At 37.5% G+C, this 19,966-nt stretch overlaps 1 protein-coding gene across 6 annotated transcripts in view; it reads right to left on the reverse strand.

The window, feature by feature from the left end:
* Positions 1 to 19,966, reverse strand: part of SMAD1 (SMAD family member 1) — a 77,773-nt gene that overhangs the window by 35,562 nt on the left and 22,245 nt on the right. For 5 of the 6 annotated variants that reach the window (XM_077139905.1, XM_077139908.1, XM_077139907.1 and 2 more), the window contains exon 2: positions 10,944 to 11,524. In XM_077139905.1, the coding sequence (XP_076996020.1) occupies positions 10,944 to 11,343 (400 nt within the window). In that variant the 5' untranslated portion in view covers positions 11,344 to 11,524. Of the gene's footprint in view, positions 1 to 10,943; positions 11,525 to 12,522; positions 13,071 to 19,966 lie in introns of those variants that run through there. The other variant, XM_077139909.1, reaches the window with a different exon arrangement.

Consider the following 19,966-nt stretch of genomic DNA (forward strand, 5'->3'; position numbering starts at 1 on the left):
AGCTGACCAATACAGACCAGTCCTCAAAGTGTAGTCCTCAGACTCCCTGCAACTGAATCAGCAAGACACTTGCTTAATAAGGCAGATTCTTGTACCTCATCCCAGACATGATAAATCAGAGCCTCCAGGGATAGGGCCAGGAAATCTGTGCTTTAGAAAAACTTCCCCAAGCAATTCTTATGTACCTCGAAGTTTGAGAACCACCAATGTAGAATATAAAGATGTCAGCGGTTATCAAAAATCAACACACAAAGAGCAACCTGAATTTTTCAGAAACCAGTCTAAAACAGTTTGGGTGAATGCAGGCTGGGGAAGGAAGAGGAGGGGTTACCGTAAGTACTGGTGACAGAGCACTAGATTTCCTGTCCTATCTATGTCTCTACCTACCCATGGAACTTGAAGTTCAATTTTCTCATCTTAAGTCAAATTTCCAGATATCATCCGTCTAAACTCTATAGAATGTTGGTTTCTACTCTCAGTAAAAACTTAAAATTAGAATACTATAGAGAAGACTAGCGTGGTCTTATACACAGTTGACTAGAAAATCTGTGAAGTATCCAAGTTCTCTGGTCAGGCTAGCATGGTGTCACGGAAAAGGCAGTGGCTTTGGGTCAGGACAGCTCAGAGTCTCAGCTGTATGAATTTCAGCAGTGGGGGAGCTCACCTCAGTTTCCAGGCAGGGATAACAAGACAACCCCTACATCCCATTCCCCACCCCCACCTCCTCCACCAGGAGGATCCGAAGAGGTACAGCCCATACTTGCTCATGGCAGGCTCTGAAATGCTGGTTTCCTCCCTGGATCTTCTCTTCTTACCCTCTCCCAATTTCTTTCCCTTTACCAAATATTTATTTGCTTACCTTCTAATTATTACAGATTTCATAGGTTGTTAGAGGTTAAAAAAAATGCTTCAGAAAGTACAGAGTCAAGTTTTAGTTTTTGACTTATGAAATTGGAAACCCTGCTCACCTATTTACTAGCCAATTTATGGGCAATTTACTCTTTAAACTTCACTTTCTAAACAGTAAAATGGGAATAATAGCACTTCTTTCAGATTTTCTTTTTATTTAACAAGCAATCATATAATGCTTACATGTGCTGAGTACTCTATCAAATTGTACAAAATATTAATCATTTAGTCCCCACAACAACTCTGAGGTGAGTATTTCATAAAAGTAGAAAATAGGTATTGAGAGATGAACTTGCCTAAGAATATATAACCAGTAATTAGTAGAGGCAGGATTCAAACCCAGGCAGTCTGGCTCCAGAATCTTTGCTACATTATGCTGTCTGTTATTGTGGCACAGCTGAGTTTTAATCAAGTTCCTGGGTTACAGTAAGCACTCAATGAGAGGTAGCTATTATTATAACACATAAAGCAGTAGGCCTAGAGTGTCTCATCAATCTATTAAATACTATTGATATGTAAATAATTATCCCCAGTAGTAGGGCTAGGCTGCTTTGCTTAATTAATTGTAACTGCAGGTGAATATAATTAGTTCTTATTCAGAGTTCCAATTTGATTCCATTAAATGCATTTTATGTAACCGAGACATTTATTATGTAAGGATAAAATTACTGACGATGGGAAACAAACAAAAGGCCTCCATAAACACTTGAAGCACAGGTGTGGACTCTCCATTTACCATTTTCTATGCATAATTCATACATATGCATTTAGCTTTACACATTCTACTATTACAAACTGTGGCTGCCCCTCTCCCCTTTGTTAAATAGGGAATAGTGGTGGGGAGGCACACGTCTTTTGGGAAACAGTACAATGTGCTGGCTAGCAGCACAGATTTTGCAGTTAGACTTCAATTAGAATCCTTGCTCTCCAGTTCAAATTTAAACTCTTTGCATCTTAGCGGCCCCTTCAGGACCTTCCTCTCATAGCTGTGGTCAGGATTAAATGAGAATACATGTGAAGTGCCTGGCAGGAAGTAAGCATGACACGTAGCTATCATTATTACTATTGTTACCGTTATTGTAGCTGTAATCACCTGTTTTCCAAATATTTGTTTAGTGAAAACTTGGCTTATACTAAAAATCTATGTGTGTATTCTAAAAATGTAAACAGAAGGTAAATTCCTTATTTCACTGTTTCAGTCTACAAATATGCTTCAAGAATGCATGGGGGTACAAGTCTTTTTACATGCATTATTTAATTTAATCCTCACAGCAACCAAGGAAAGTAGCTACATCATTCTTCATTTCACTGGTTAGCAACTCAAGATCAAAGAGGACAAGTGAGCAGCCCATGGTCAAAGTTATCAAGGGCCAGAATTTTAGACCAGAACTTCTGTCTTCAGATTCTCCCCCACCCTTATTTCAATCTTGCTACAAAAGGGAAAGAAATATCTCCTTTAAATGGTCTAATTTGTCTTTAATTCCCTAATATCTCTACTCCACATTTACCAACCAGCATTCAGTTCTTTTTGAGAAAGGAGGGCCCTCCCTTCTCTCTTTTAATTCATTCATTTATCATCAATACGAATTCATAGATTCCTGTTTTCCCCCAACGGCTTATAATTCATTTCTGCACTTATTATTTTGATCAGATTGTCTCAGGTTTGGGCAAGGACAGTCCCTTCAAGCTAGCCCTTATGTCATTATTCTCGTCAGTTTTGTTTTTTTTTTTTTTTTTTTAAGTAATGCATTTTTAAATGAGCTGTTCTCTCTCCTATTTAAAATCTATAAATTATGAATGAGTGGCAGAATTCTTGCCTGCCATGCCGGAGACCCAGGTTTGATTCCCAGTACCTGCCCCTCCAAAAAAATCTCTAAGTTATGATTCAAAAGCATTTACCCACAACTGTTTCCTAATTTGGCCTCACTTAAATATCTGCCTGGCACACACCACCATACACCCTGGGTGCCCTTTTCAATGTTCAGAGAAAGATAATATCACAGCAAAAATTCTACTGAGTCTACCACAAAGATCGATAGAAAGAACAGAAAGGGAAACAAAGGAAAATCATACAAGGCAATTCCATTCTGTTATCCTGTATGTCACTTTTTCTACAAAAAGCTGCCCCAATACTTACAAAACCTATAGACACTGCTCTTGCCTATTCTGACTGCAGATCCCAGACAGGCAAGCTGGCAGGCCGTCAGGTCAAGACTGACATGTAACTAAATAAGCCAAACCACTGCTTAGATAAGAAATGGATTCTTCATGTGAAAAAACTGATTTATAACTGAGGCAGTGATGTGGTATAGCACAAACTTGTTCTTCCTTTTTTTAAAATCTGCTAAAATTCCAAACTGATGGTTTTAAGAACAGACGGGGAACCAAAATATTTTTATTTAGACCACAGTATATGTTTCGAAACTCTAGATCTTTTATCAAGGAAGTTAAGATTACTTCTAGTTACATAACTCATGTGGCTTAACAGACTTCGGCAATAGACCATTATGGGGCAGGCTTCAATGCTAAAGGTCACAGACTACAGAAATCCTATTGAGTGCACTAATAATTAGGAATATGGGACAGGTAAGTGAGCAAATTAAGTGTTTATCTCGTCCTCTCCCACATATAGGAAAGAGCTGTTTAGATAATGAAAACCCAGACCAAAGCAGACTAGACAAAATTTATGGGAAACAGAAGTCTGCAATATTTCAATTAAGTCCTAATGCCAGTATCTGACAACTAATCCCCAAACTGCAAATTAACAAAATTTGACTTTTGTAGCGCTACCATTTTTCAGGCCCCCTTGGATTTTTAACACAGTGCTTCTTTGCTGTCAAAGCCCCTCAGCTCTGCTCACTAAAATATCCCTCCCATTTTGTTTTCCTACTTTCCCCCAAGCAAATCTGACTTTTCCAATAGGAAGGCAGAGGTTCGATGACTTGGATAGTTCATGATAGGAAATGAATGATGCATAATGAGAACATGTGCATTTTGAAGTGGAAAAGAAAGTGGGGCATAAACGTTGGGGAAAGGAATCTTCAGGTCTTAATTTTCTCTGAGTGTTTTGATATCTAACACCAAAGATCAAAAGAACAACCATGAGAGGGCGGGCCACGGTGGTTCAGCAGGCAAGAACGCTTGCCTGCCATGCCAGAAGACCCGGGTTCGATTCCTGATGCCTGTCCATGTAAAGAAAAAAAAAAAAAAAAGTACAACCACAATAATCAGCCTGAGAGCTGATTAGACACAGCCAACGTTTCCCTCTATTTCTCTCCCTTTTACAAGCGTCCATCAAGGCCATAGGGTCCTCCCAACACGGACCGAACCCCACACCCCAAACACACATAAAACACCCCTAAACCTACACAAAACCATTGTTTGAGGATGATTCATATTCGGGAATTAAAAGCCAAAAAGCACAACTTTTAAGGTCTCTATATTATTTCACCCAAAACTAGTCTTGGAAAGAACCAACCAGGTTTTAATTTTTCTTTTTAATTTAAAGTATTATTTCTACATAATTACAATCAGTGTACTTTCTTTTTTTCATTTATTATGACAAACACTCTTCGAAATTACTGTTTTTCTGTCAGTCATGGTCTTTCTGTTTTTAACAGCTGTTAGCTGGCTGGGGTCTCTTTCACCCTATGAACTGGCAATGGCGGATGGGAGAGCGCTGAACTTTAAATGAGCCAGGAAGAAAGAGGCAAATATACTTTCTCTGGCTCACCTGATGTTTTAGAGACAGAAAAAGTAAAAAAGCAATGAAGTGGAGGATAAAGGCGTGGAAAGCAAAAGTTCAAGAAATATACTTTGCATGATCTGAAAACTACTGTCTTAAAATTTCAAATTAGAGTAGATATGGCAATAGAAAAATTCCATTCAGAACAAATCACATTGTAGTCATTTACAGGTTTGCTTCAGTACCACTAATTTAAAAGTATCATATAGTAACTGCTGAAAAAATCATCAATTAATAAATAACCTAAAACAAAGTCCAAACAATGCACTAGAAATGACTGCTTAAAAAAAAAAAGAAATCAGAATAACAAACTCACATTTTGCCTAGGATTTCAGAGAACTGATTCCACTAAAAGATCTGGGTAATAAAATTCTACTTGTGACTGTATTACTTCATCTGGTTTCTGGTAATATTATAGATGATAATGATTAATATATCAAACATAAACCAAATGCCAACAACAAAATCTTGGAGAAAAGTTTACTGTCTAAATCCCATGTCCACTTGGCTGTATGTCAAGCATGGACAGAAGTACAAGTAGTGACCAAGTGCTTTCTGAAGACAGAACAGCTTCCTGGTGGACTGAAGAAAGGAGCCTTGAGTGGATTGTGGAGGAGCAACTATGAAGGTAGAGGACATGTTCCCACCCTGGAAGGCATTTCTCCCACACATTTCTCAGCATAAAGGCTTTTGATTTGTATATCTTATGGCACAAACATTCTAGATTTGTATCTCCTATAGCTTCTAGTGCATTCTTCATCTCCATTTTATCTCTCTTATCTACGCCAAAGGAATTCGAGAAACATCCAGACTAGGATTACAAACATTTCGTAACTGTACATAGAAGTATATTTGTATCATGGTAACTTCTATGGAACACAAAGGAGCTAACTGTCCTTCTTCTCTTGACCTCCTGACCTTTCGTTTTCCCTGGTCTATTTCATTAGTAATAGTTTTCTACTTTACTATATACCTTCTTATAAGCAGATTTAAATTCTTTACACAATCGGATGTACATATATGGATGTATATACCTGCCCCACCACATACCCCAGAACACAGTGCCCAGGTGTGATTTCTCATGGGCTTTTCCGTGGCTATTCCAGGTTTATGAGTTGGTTGGTCCTCCGCTCACACCTCCATTGTTCAGTTTAGCACACTGTGCTGTAACTACATCTGTCAAGTTCTTGGGCAGGTACCTTCCTGAGGAGTGTGCACGTGCCACCAGTGTTTGAACAAAGAGAAATTTAGAGGGCATAAAGCTTTATTTTAATTTTTGTGGTCATTATTGTGGCCAGTTAATGCCACATCGTTAAATCACTTGTAACCGGCTTACAATTTCAGTCATTAGACTCATGCACTGGATATCAACCCTCACATAGAAACTGGATCGTCTCGAAAATACCATAGTTAGATGACCTGCTTTACCACTGGCAGCACTGACTTTGGTGAAGAAAAAGAAAACCTATTATCTAATTCAATCACTGGTAAACAGCCTTGGTTCTGAAGGCTGGTCCAAGTCCAGATCAGCAGGACACCTTTACCACCTTTAACGGGTCTTCAGAAACTACCAGACCTTTGTTTCTCTCTCTTGTAACTGTCCAGAAACTTGCGGCAGAAGAAATTAAGGATTACGCTTTTTACGTTCCCAAAGATGCAATTTTCTGCTATGGTCAAGGTAGTGCCTTTCAACAAAAGGGAGGTTCTCTTCCTGCCACACACTCTTCACTGTTGTTAACTACAATGAATGCAAGTTGCTGCAAAGAGCTTCTGTAACTTCTGGCTTTCTCATTACTATTTTAAGACATTATAACAAAATAAATGGCGCAAGTTAAGGAAAAACTACAACTACTTAAATTCATAAAATTATTTTTGATTAAAGATACAGAGATAATAAAAGATATTCAAAAGAGCAATTACAAAACTTGCATTGGGCCGAACAAGGCATTCCTTTCTCCCTCCTTTCCTGACCCCTTTAAAGACTCCTTATCATTGAATCGGCATGTTAATATTAATGACCACATACAGAAAGGAAAATTCTGGAAAGAGCTGCCAATTTTATATCTGTATCAGAACAAGCTAAATTGAAAATGTTGAGTCATTTAAAAGACCAACTCATTAGATACCTCTTTTCAGTAAGAAACAACTTCACCTAATCATTTGGACTTGACTTGCCTGGATACCTTAAATCAGTGGTTCTCAAAATTCAGCATGAGTCAGAATCACAGGGAGAACTAGATAAACCATACATTGCTGGGCCCCACCCCAAAAGTGAGGACAGAGTAGGTCTGTGAAAAGGCCCCAAAATTTGCATTTTGAACAAGTTCCCAGGTGATGCTGATGCATACTTTACACCTTCTGAATACTCCCAATTCTTGGTGAAGTTTTCTCTAGAGATCTTGGGACCTCAGCAGAAAAAACCAGATTTGGAAGACTTCACTATCTTATGGTCAAACTGCTGAATTACCCGTTGACATACTTTATCTGAGGTAAAACAGTGACATCATTCAAAGTAATTCAGTGTTGAGTTGTTTGTCTGCAGCTTAGATTCTGACCCCTTTATTGTCTTACATAGACACAATACCCAGGTGTGCTCCACGCTGCTTCACAGAGAGAAAATGCCAATTTAACTCTGGGAATCTGAGGGGCTGAGGACCCCTGGTACTCACAGTGGGGCCTCGCCCCCACAAGGCACAAAGGCAGCTTCACAGTGGCCTGTGGAAAAAGTTCACTCGTTCCTATTCCCACATCAGCCACCCCTCAATTTTTTGAACTAAGTAAAATCCTGATGTGTTCAAATTAAAAAGATTTTAGCCCTACCCTCACAGTTTTCTAAAACTGTTTTAGGTATAGCTCTAAGGCCTCCTGGGTTAAGGCGAAGCTTACAATGCCTTATATTAGTTTTCCACTTCCTCTCCATAAAAACCTTTCCCTAGAGCATGTAAGCGATTAAGAGTGGCAACATCACCTTGGTGCTAGTTTTAACTTTCCATCTTGTGTCAGAGGGGTTAATGACAGAAATGGAACGACCAAAGAAGAGAAGATAAGGTAAAAGGGTACAGACAAATTGAAATTCATTTCTCAAAAATAGACACATGACTATACACATAAATTAAAATCAGCAATCTCACTGAACAGCAAACATTGACTGAACTGGGCTACCTGATGAAGAAACAGAGGTTCATAATATATATGGTTCCTGCCCTCGTGAAGCTTTATTTAATATCTTGTAGGAAAGACAAGCACAATGACAATTATAAGTGTGAAGAACATTAGCAAGAAACTCTGGTTCCTATGGGAGATAGAAGAGACATAACCTACCTACCTGTGTGGAAGGAAAGGGGGGATCAAAAAAGACTTCTCAGAGAAACTGACCATCATTAAGCTTAGATTTGAAAGGTAAGAGTGAGCCGGGAAAGAGGGAGGAGTAAAGAGTCATAGGCAGAGGATAACTCCACTAAGTGTCCCCAGACGATGCAGGCACACTAAGCATGGAGGAGCAGGAAGAGAAGCTGGAAAGGCAGGCAAGGACTAGAGCACGTAGGACTCTATATAACAATACCCAAGAGCAACGGGCAGCGGGAAGATAACACAATCCTATCTGCATCTTGAAAGCTCACTCTCTGGAGTACAGATAATAGCCTAAGGCGGCTGACCCTTCAGGAAGCAAGTGCCGCAGGACAAGATGAAATGTTGGAAGCTGGAATGGGGTGGGGTGGGTTGAGATGGGATGGAGAAAATATACACACAGTATTTTCTAAATAGTGAAATGTACTACAGGAACACTGAATTCAGAATACTTTTCAGGTCAAAACGCCTCTACTTTCCAGTTGTCGACACAGGACAAGTCACTTAACTTGTTTGGACCTCAGTTTCATCGCCTATAAAGTAGGATTAAAATCTTCCCTCAGTTTCCTCTTAGTTTGGATGAGGATCAAAAATCATGTCCCTAAAGTACCTGCAACTGTTGAGCTGTGTTCCAGTAGTCCAGATTCTTGAAGACAATTGTATAAAGATATGATGTTTACAATGTGACTGTGATTGTGAGAAACTTGTGTCTGACACTCCTTATACCCAGGATATGGACAGATAAAAATGGATAAAAATAAATAAATAAAGGGGGGGGGGGAAGGTTAAAATATTTTCTTTTCATTTCTTTTTCAGGAATGAGGCAAGTGTTCTAAAAAATGATCATGATGATGAATACACAACTATGTGATGATATTGTGAGCCAGTGATTGTGCACTATGTATAGAAAGCATGTGTGAAGATATGTCAATTAAAAAAAAAAAGAATGCTTTTCATACAAATTGTCAATGACAGGGAAGGATCAGAGTATGCATGAGTTTTTTCTTTTTTCTTTTTATTTCTTTCTCTGGAGTAACGCAAATGTTCTAAAAAATGATCGTGATGATGAACATACAACTGTGATGATACTGTGAGCCACTGATTGTACACCATGTATGGAATGTATGTGTGTGAAGAGTTTTCAATAAAAACATTTAAAAAAATCATATCTCTAGATAACCCTGTTCATACATACTACATATAAATTAATTCTTCAATACTTTTAACTCCATTTCAATTTCTGGCTAATGAAAAAGCAGGTATACCCACTGAACCTAAAAGAAAAAAATACCTACATCACAGCTGGTATAAGAAGCGGTAAAGAAAGTCTACATTGGAATTAGTAAGAGTTCAGCCACGTTGATGGAAAAAAGCAACTGTATTCCTAGCCCACAGCAACCATACCAAAATGTAACTTTAAAAAGGATACAGTAAAAAACAAAAAGAAAACTTGTCTAGAAATAAATCTAATAAAAGACACTCAAGAAATTAATGGAAGAAATTTAACAAGCAAAAAAGACCTTAGTAAATGAAGGAAAATATTATGCTCCAGAGCATAACTACATCAACCCTCCTTCCCAAATGAAACTCCATTAAAGTCACAAGCAACCTTCACAGAACTTGACAAGGTCATCCTAAAGCGTTTAATCCAAAAATCATGAAAACTAATGCTCAATGAAAATAGCATGTCGTAGAATGATACTATAATCTAACTCATACAGAATTTTTAAACATGCAAAACGATACTGCATATAGTCATAGATTCATACATACGTAATAAGAGTATAAAACACGCATGGGAATGATAAATATCAAACTCAGAATAGAGAGAACTGAAGGGAACGGAATTAGGGAGGCATCATAAGGGGTTCCAGTTTCATATCTAATCTTTTACTTCTTAAACTAGTTGATAAAGACAAGGATGCTTGTTACATTAGTCCCATGTCATTTGAGTTTTTATACGTCTTAACTATTCTAAAAAAAACAGAATGCCTTTTATTTGAAAACCATGTTATTACATGATCTATCTCAGTAGCCCCCAAATACCAATCTAATCACTGCATCAGCACCACCTGAAGTAATTGTTAAAAACACAGATGACTAGGCTCAAAATCAGATTTCCCGCGAGTAGAGTCATGTGATTCTAATGTGTAGCCGTATTTGAGAAGCACTGTCACCCACCATCTATTGATAACCAATCCATCAACGAAATCAGTTCCAATCTGACAATTAGATATCTAAATGCCTAAGATGGCATGACCATTTCCCAACTGATGGAACCTGTCTGGAATGTAGATTCTAATTTAAGGACAAAACTGTGAAAACTTCAAAATACATCCTTTATTATACAATCCAAACAGGTCATATATATGAAAACTAGGATTAACTTATAAAATAGTAGTATCAAATGATTCCACAGCAGAAAATAATTCCTTCACATTCTCCACAGGGAACGTGTCATAGCAGAATTCCACTGGAGATGATAAAACGTTGCTGTTCTTAAATATAAAGTGGTAAAAGTCAATGGAAACTACCTTCACTATATACTTTCCTCAAGTATGTAGATGACACCCTACTTTTCCATTTCCAGTTTTTTTCCCCTTGCAATCAAATTCACAGCCAAATGCTGTCTAATGAATGCACAGAACCAATGAGAAACATAAAAAATAAATTCAAAAAGAAAATTTATTAAAAATTAAAGGCATCAGTACTGTAATGACAATTTTTATATCCCTGCTCCAACGAAATAAAATTAACTAGAGAGGATTAAACTGTCAGTGTGTACGAAATACTGAAGGAGTGATAAACATATATATGATTTCCTCCCAATATAGTAAGATTACAATTAAGAAAAGGGAAAGGGAATATTTTGGTGTTTTAAACAAACACGAAACTGTTACTGGGCACACATATACCCAGCAGTATAAAAGGATTCACTTACCAGGGCTTTCTACTCGCTTATAGTGGTAGGGATTGATGCAGACTTCCTTCTGCTTGGAACCAAAAGGAAACTCACAGCATTCCAGTGGTTTCAGTTCATGGTGGCTCTGAAGATCGGGCCAGCGCCACACGCGGCAGTAAATGACATGGGGCAGTCCCTTCCGGTGGGAAACCTGGAGCCTGCCATCCAGTGAGCGGGGAATGGTGACACAGTTACTGGGCTGCCCTGGGCAGCTCAAGGCCTTCTCCAGTTCCTCCATGGCACCTTTCTTTTTCTTCAGTTTTTTCACCAAAGCATCAACAGCTTTCTCTGCCCACTTTTCTTCTTCATCACCTTGCTTCCACCCAAGAAGTCTCTTCACAGCTGGACTTGTGAAGGAAAATAAACTTGTCACGTTCATAATGACTGCACTCGTTATAGGCTCCTCTGGTACGGGGAGAGAAAGCGGTCTCCAAATGCAAAAAGACAGCGCAAGGGCTTCACTTTATTTAAATAAGATTCTCGTTAACTTCTCAGTTTTGAGGTCCTATAAAGTAGAAACTACCATTCCCAGTGTTTCAAAAAGTAACCCAAGTCAGCACCTAAAATAGAAAAACAGGGAAAAATGTTTAAAATCACCTCACCCATACAAGCACCATTTATTAAGCCATTACCACGTACCAGGAACTGTTTTTAAGTGCTTTTGTGCACTATGGAATTTAATACTTTCAAGAGTTCTTTGAATTAGGTAATATAATTATTGCCATTTACGGAAAAATAAACTGAGACAGTATGAAAAGTAAACTGAGACAGTATGTAAAGTAAGCATGTCATCAGTCACATGAATACTTTAACAGAATCAACAGACACCTTTGTACAAAAAAAAATTCAAATTCTCAATAAGATATTGTAATAGTTTATTTTTAGATTCATTTATGACCTCTAAAAAATATTCCAAAACACACCTCCATTAAGAAAAACTGAAAGCAACAGGAATTGGTAAAAAATACATTTCTTAACATTTTAACATTTCTGGTTTATGGCTTGTTCTTCGAGCCCTTCTTATGTTAAAAAAGAGAGTGGCTATATGTCTACTATATAAGTGCAGTAACATTTCAGGGTAACCATTCATTAAACAAGGTTGTGCCTAGGGGCTTTACAGAAGTAAGGCAGGAAATTTATTTCCATTTTTTTCATTTGATTTTTATTGGCATGAACAGAATGAGGCACATGAGCACACACTATGAAACAAATGCTTTCATCAAGTTTACTCCGCCTAGCTACTGTTCACCATATGAAAACATAAAAGGTTAGAAAGGTTGAAGAGGTTAACTTGCTGAAATTCTAGCTTAGATGGAGTAACATGTTAACCGAAAACCTTCAGAAAGAATAGCCATAAAAGCTGAATAAAATAAAAGTAACAAACAAACAAAAAAACCCCAAGTCAACACCTCCCCTGTCCCCAGCTTTTAAAAGGCACTAAAAAGCAACTAAGGTGCTGAGGACTCGAGGGGGCCAAGACCCTTCAGGGAAGGGAAAAGCAATGATGTGAGCTTACATCCTTTGCGGCTTTTCCTCTCAAGGCACTGGCAATGCTTACTCTGAAATCAGCAGCAGCCTAGACGCCAAGTAGAATGTGGCAATGAAGAGGCTGGAAAGCCAATAAGCAGAGCTTCCAGTATTCTCGCAATGTTGAGGAGACAAAGAAACTGGAACTCAGGTCCTGTTGAGAAGAGCCCTGACCCTTGAAGGAATATGCCCTGGGTTAAGGGCAAACCTGAAAAGGACCAGAACGCTGAAATCCAACCCAGAATCATCTCAGCCGTTGACTGGACCATGGTGATGAGTCTCTGTGTAACAGCTTGCCAGAAAAAAAATAATAAATCCTCTATAGAGGAAGAAAACATCATCCTGAGCCTTTACAATGACTTACTCACAATGTATGACAAGCAGGCAAAGGTTACCAAGCATTCCAAGAGGCAAGACCAAGGGACAAAAACAAAAAAAGAGAACAGAAACAGACCTAAGGTGTGATGCAGATAGCGGAGCTACCAGACACACACTTTAAAATATTCTTAACTACCTATTAATATGTTCAGGAAAAGAGAAGACAAAATAGAGAATTTTACCAGGAATGGGAATCCATAAAAAAGAATGAAATGAAAATTCTATAACCGAAAAATACAGAAACTAGAATGATGATTTAAATAGATGGATTTAACAGCAGATTAGTCATCACAGAAGAAAAGATTAGTGAACTGAAGATTGATCAGTAAAAAATACCCAAAGAGATTAAAAAAAAAAAATTTTAAAAGGAACCAAGGAGACATACGGGGTATGGTTAGGGCCTAGCATCATGTAACTGGGGTCACAGAAGAAAGATTGTGGCAGAAGCAGTATTTGCAGACACCTGTGCCAACAATGTTTCCAAACTGAGAAGAAACACCTGGCGACAGTTTCATGAAGTTCTACAAATCCCAAGTAGGACAAATATTTTAAAATCCATAAATTCTGATGTGTCTACTACCACAGTAAAACTGATGAAAAAACAAAATCTTAAAAATATTCAGAATAAGACACATTACCTTCAAATAAGCACAGTAAGGCTGACGGCTGACTTCTGAACAGAAACAATGGGAACAAGACGAAAATGAGAGGACGTCTTCAACACGCCAAATGAAAATAACTGACAGAATTTTATACTTAGGGAAAAATCCCTCAAAATCATTTGAAAAAAATCACTAAAAAATGATTATGAAATGGGGGTGGGGGGGTGCAAGGGTAGTTCAGTGGCAGACCAGGTTTCAATTACTGGCTTGTAAACTAACCCCTTGCAAAACAAAAAAGGAAAATGGTGCTGCGGTAAAGGGATAGTCAAGTAGAAAAAGAACAAAATGTGAGCCTCTACCATGCAGCAAAAACAAAACAAAACAAAAGATTGTGAAATAAGGATGCTTTCCATCAAACAAAACCTGAGACTACTGGCTGCCAGCATACTGGCACTAAAAAAAAAAAAAGAAGAAGAGAAAACACCAACAGAAATTCTTTCGGCAGAAGGGAAAAGATCCAAGAAAGAGCATGGAACTGCAGGAAAGAATGAAGGACTATGCTGGAAATTCTAATCAGGCCATCTTCAGAGCTTCAGCTACAAGGAATGCTGTGACTGTATCAGAATCAACCAGGGGTTGGGCATAAGTGGAGTCCACGTTCATTTGCCCACCATAAACTAACTATAATACAGTGTGATAAATGTCAAAAGTACAAACAATAATGTATAAAAGCAGAAAAAGGAAAGAACATGTCATTGCAGATGTTTTGAGAAGTTTTCTCAAAGAGGAGATATCAGGCAGTCCTTAAAGGTAGAGTAGAATTTTGCAAAACAATAGAGCTCACGTTTTTGAGTACTCATTACAAGATAGACACTTTTCTAAGCACTTTACATCAATTAACTAGTTTAATCTTTGCAACAAACCCTCTAAAGTAAATTTATCATTTCTCTCACTCAATGAGTCAGGTATGAAGTATACTAAGGTTGAATATCTTGTCCAAGACTAGATTCAAAGATAAAAGTGGCAGAGCTGGGACTGGAACCCATACCATCTGTCTCTAGAACCTGTATATTGTGACCACGCTTCCAAAGTGCTAGTTCTACAGATGCACAATGGAAACGCTAAGGTCTGATCTAGTTGGAGATGACAAAAGACTGAGAAGGTCAGAGGCGTGGCTATGAAGGGCCTGGATACATCTTATCCTGTGGGCGAGGGGATCAGAGCATCAGAGCATCAACATGATTACATCTGTTTTAGAAAGACAGCTAAGGAATTCTCTTAAAACAGAAAACCTCTCCATTTAGGAGAAAAAAAAACACAACCAGTGCTTCCAAACACTGCAGGACCACTTAGATGGTAGATGTCATGATGGCATATACAAAAATTAAAGTGACAAGATCACAAACCCTTTCAAATAAATGTGCACAGGTGAAACAAAATCCAGGTTGGCAAAAAAAAAAAAAAAAAAAAAAAATCCAGGTTGATGACTAATCTTTGCCTGACTTAAACCCTTTTTAAAAATACAAGTCAAACCTACCTCACATCAGGAACTCAAATGAGTCGATGACACTGTGGCCTTGGCAAGACAACTAATTTTTTTTCTGCCCCTTTTTGTACTTCCTGTCTTAGTTTATGTCCAAAGCTAAGTGACCTTATCAGTTTAAAGTGCAAAATAAAAACATGAGTCAGCAAACAGAGATTTCCTTCCCTCTTCCCCAAATTCAAACATTTCACACTGACAAAACAGAAAAAGCATTCATCCAGTAAAGAACCCCATGACAGTTTTAAAATTATTGAGATCTTTGTTTTAGTGACTTCGCTTTTAGAAATTTACTATAAAGAAATCTTCTGTACTAGAAGGGGGGAAAAATCTTTGCACAAACATTTTCATCAGGGAATTATTTATGATTGGAGAAAAAAAGAGAGAAAAACCTAACAATAGGAAAACAGTTAAGTACACTGCAATATATCCACTCAGTGGAATATTATACATCCCTTAAAAATTGTGTATTTGGTACAAAATTTATATTTTGACTAGTGCATTTCCTAATATAACTTATATGGACAGTTTAATTGAACACCATAAGTACATGGAACCTTGAATAGGACATAAGATTTTGTAGGTTTGTCCAGAGCGATGCTCCGATAAATCCCAGAGTGATTCAAACAGTGAATAAAAAAGTATTTGCAAAGTCCCCTTTGGAAAATAGCGAGAAAGAGGGAAAATTCAACTTCCCCATTTAGAGTACTCCTGATATTCTCACAAGCAGTGGGGACAACAAAATCAATAGGCCAAGCCCTCAATCTTGGGTTTTGCTTATACGAAGCTTATCCCTGCAAAGGACAGATTAAACCCTACTTAAAATTAGGCCTAACAGTCACCCCAGAGAACCTCTTTTATTGCTCGGATGTGGCCTCTCTCTCTCTCTCTCAGCCAACACAGCAAGCAAACTCACTGCCCTTCCCCTCTCTACGTGGGACACGACTCCCAGGGGTGTAAACCTTCCTGCCACGTGGGACAGAAATCTTAGAACGAGCTGGGACTCAGCATCAAGGGATTGAGAAAATCTCGACCAAAGGCGGAAGAGAGAAATGAGACAAATTGTCAGTGGCTGAGAGACTGAAAGGTTATCTTGTAGTTATTCTTATGCATTTTATAGATACTCCCTTTTTAGTTTAAAGTGTTTTAGAGAGACTAGAGGGAAGTGTCTTAAACTGTAGAGCTATGTTCCAGTAGCCATGTTTCTGAGGGAAGTGTCTTAAACTGTAGAGCTATGTTCCAGTAGCCATGTTTCTTGAAGATGAATGTATAATGATATAGCCTTCACAATGTGCTTATGTGATTGTGAAAAACTTGTGTCTGATGTTTCTTTTATCTACAATATTGACAGACGAGAAAAAATATGGATTAAAAATAAATAACAGGGGCAACAAATGTCAAGATAAATGAAGTAGATTGAAATACTAGTGAACAATGAAAGGAGTGGTTAGGGGTATAGAAAAAAATGGGGGAACAAAGGTTAAAATCTATTGAGTAGATGGAAATACTAGTGGTCAATAAGAGGGAGGGGTAAATGGTATGGTATATGTGAGTTTTTTCTTTTTTCTTTTTATTTCTTTTTCTAGAGTGACGCAAATATTCTAAAAAATGATTATGGTGATGAATATACTACTATGTGATGATATTGTGAGCCATTGATTGTACACCATACACGGAATGATCGTATGTTAAAAACGTTCATGTGGGCGGGCCGCGGTGGCTCAGCGGGCAAAGTGCTTGCCTGCTATGCCGGAGGACCTCGGTTCGATTCCCGGCCCCAGCCCATGTAACAAAAACGGAGAAACAGAATACAATAAAAACAAGAAAATGTTTAAAAATGTTTCCCTTTCTTCCTTCCTTCCTTCCTTCTATCCTTCCTTCCTTCTCTCTGTCTAAAAAAAAAAAAAAAAAAAAAAAAAAAAACGTTCATGTTTGTATGCTGTTCCGGTTTGATAATACAAAATAAATTCAATAAAAAATTATGTTCTTAAAAACTACGTGGGAAAAAATCTTAAGCAGGACATAAAACTATGTATATAATATGAATAAATATATAAAAGAAATAGATGAAACATTAACAGTGGCTAGGCTGCAAGATGGTAATGCCTCTCCTACTTTTCTAAGCGTTTCAAACATTCTTTAATGATGTTAAGTTTCAAAAAAATTTTAAACGCCTGTATATGTAAACATTTGCTGATAATTTCAAAAGTCTCTTATTAATTCATGAGTCTAAGCAGCATACAAAATCTACACAGAAGTCGGATTGGGGACTTATACATGTGACCTGTCTTAGGAAGTAATAACAATGCAGTTTAAAACAGTGCAGATTCCCCTTCCCTGTGTCTCACCCATGGGAAGGATTTCTACCAGTACTAATAGGAAAAAAGAAAAATACTTAATAGGAAATAAGAAAAAAAAAATCTCGAGATGGCTATTTAATTTTGAATCTTATTTGACACTCTTTAACATTAAAAATAAAAAAGCAAAAACTTTTAAATAACAATAGTTATGTAATGTGTTTTATATTTAAAGGAAAACTAATTAGCCAATAACACAACAATGGGCATTTTCTTCATTTTGGCCTCAACTAGGACAAATTGAATATCTAATTATCCAACTGTACGAATAACAAAATACAGATCCCAGATTCTCACAGAAAGTTTTAAAAGAAAATCACTCTTATTTGTATCTGAAGATACAATTAAAAAGTGAAGAAAAAAAAAAGGGTACAGCCAAATATCACAAACCAAACACCTTTATGAAAGGATGAGAAGTAAGGAGAGGTAAGAACCAAATGCCCCCTGTATCAATCAGTTCCAGACCGGAGGCAGTTTTACAATTAGTGCACTGGCATGGATTTCAGTGGACTAGACAAAATAAATGATCCCATTAAATACAGAGGAAACAATTACATTATCCAATAAAATAAATATAAAATTGAGCTCCAAAAAGTGGGGGGAAAATCAGATCTTCACAAAGGCAACTGAAGCTTCTCCTTTGGAAAACGCCCACGCTCATCTTCCTTCCAGTATGTACTTCTGCTATGCTTTAAAGTAAGCCAATGGACAAAAGATAAACAATCTATTGTCAATGAAGCAGATAACCCACTTTCCTTCTCACTCTTTGTTCTGAGGTTCATAATTCCAATGGTAAAGAAGATCAAAAGAATTAGGAATTAAAGGCACAGGGTACTGATTAACCCCACTTTGAAAATGTTTAACACCTGGATAAATTATGCAAGAAAAAAGTTTTATAAAAATTTTCCAACAATGTTTAATCCTTTCTTAAAAAATAAGGATTTCCAACTAACTAAATAAACCAATCCTGTGGCTATTTCCTGACTTAAAACTACTAGTTTTCGGGTGGGCCACGGTGGCTCAACAGGCAAGAATGCTTACCTGCCATGCCAGAGGACCCAGGTTCGATTCCCGGTGCCTGCCCATGTAAAAAAAAAAAAAAAACTACTAGTTTTCTTTTTAAAACAGATGGATTTATCTTGTGAACAAATAGAAAAAGACTTGAGTTCCAAAAGTAACTCTACACTGGGGCTTCAGAGTGATCATAAGCAAAGTGTATGACTTTTTTTTTTTCAGAGTTTTTATATATAAAACCATCACACGTTATACCTCACTAGAATGGAATTACAAAACACGTCAGAGATGTGTTGTATAAAAAGACTGGTGGCAATACTGAATAGCATTATTGCAAGGTACATATATTTTATCTATCCTAAAATCCAGTATTAGATATGAGATCAAATTCAAAGCTGATTAGACTGATAATTGCCTGCTCTAAGATGCTTAGCTCAATTAAAACATGAAAAAGAGTCAAAAGTGAACATGCCAGGCAGGGGAAGTGTAATGTAACTTTGCATTATCTAAATGGACTATTTTTTTTAACCTGCTTGATTTCACTTAGGTACCCAAGTCAAATGTACATTCCTAATGAATGCAGGATCATCCTAACGATCATGATTCCCACAGAGGATAAAATAAAGGCACCCCAAGAACTCCTGACTTTCACAGAAACCACAGAATTGCAGAAGACTAGACAATACTGTGAAGTAAAATAAAGTGGCCACCTACATTTGGGTGTTACGGGGAGAAGTGGGGGAAGGGTAGGGGATGAATCCTTTCCAAGGGATTTTCCAGAAAAAAAAAATTGAGCTGCAGGGGCTTTCTGAGAAAATGGAATGGATCTTACATTCTGCAGATAAGCAGTACTTGCTGATAAACAGTTTTGGTCCAGCAGAGATAGCTCATCAGAATGGGCAACTATACCTACTAATCAATGCTTGCCTCCTCCACACTTTGTAAGACCCCTCTCCTGTAAAATGGGAACTTAATGTCAGCCAATAGAACATTTCCTGATTCCATCTGCTCTATATAAACTCTTCCTTTCTACCCCCGCAGTGGAGCTCCCTTTTATCTTCTAAATGGAATGTGGCCCAATTCATGAATCGCTCAATCAAGCTATGAGATCCTAAACCGCATGAAACGTTTTTCTTTTAATATTACAGATTAGGGTTAAAAATAATTAAAAGGACTAAAGTCACAAAGAAAAATGTCCCCGAGATTTAATGCCAATAAATATTCAAACAGAAAGAACAATCCGTCACCAAGCCAAGAACTGCAATCAGCTTTTCAGGTAAAAGTAGGATGGATAATTCACAAAACGACTGAAAAAAAAAAACAGAATCACAGTCATTAGACCTAAATAAAATAAGGCTACTGGATTAATCAGAAGCCCTGAGGAATTGGGAACTTGCAAACTTTAGGATAATGCTAAAATACCTATTACTTAAAATTGCAATAACAGAAAACCCACAGGACAGTCTGGCCCAGCAGGAGGGCTGAAGAAGAAACAGCACTTAAGACAGAAAAGGAATCCTATGAACAGTAGGTGTGAAATACAGTAATGAAGACAAGTAGAAAGAGTAGTGCGAACAAGTGAAC

This window comes from Tamandua tetradactyla, chromosome 22 (assembly GCF_023851605.1).
Source record: "Tamandua tetradactyla isolate mTamTet1 chromosome 22, mTamTet1.pri, whole genome shotgun sequence".
NCBI classification, from domain to species: domain Eukaryota; kingdom Metazoa; phylum Chordata; class Mammalia; order Pilosa; family Myrmecophagidae; genus Tamandua; species Tamandua tetradactyla.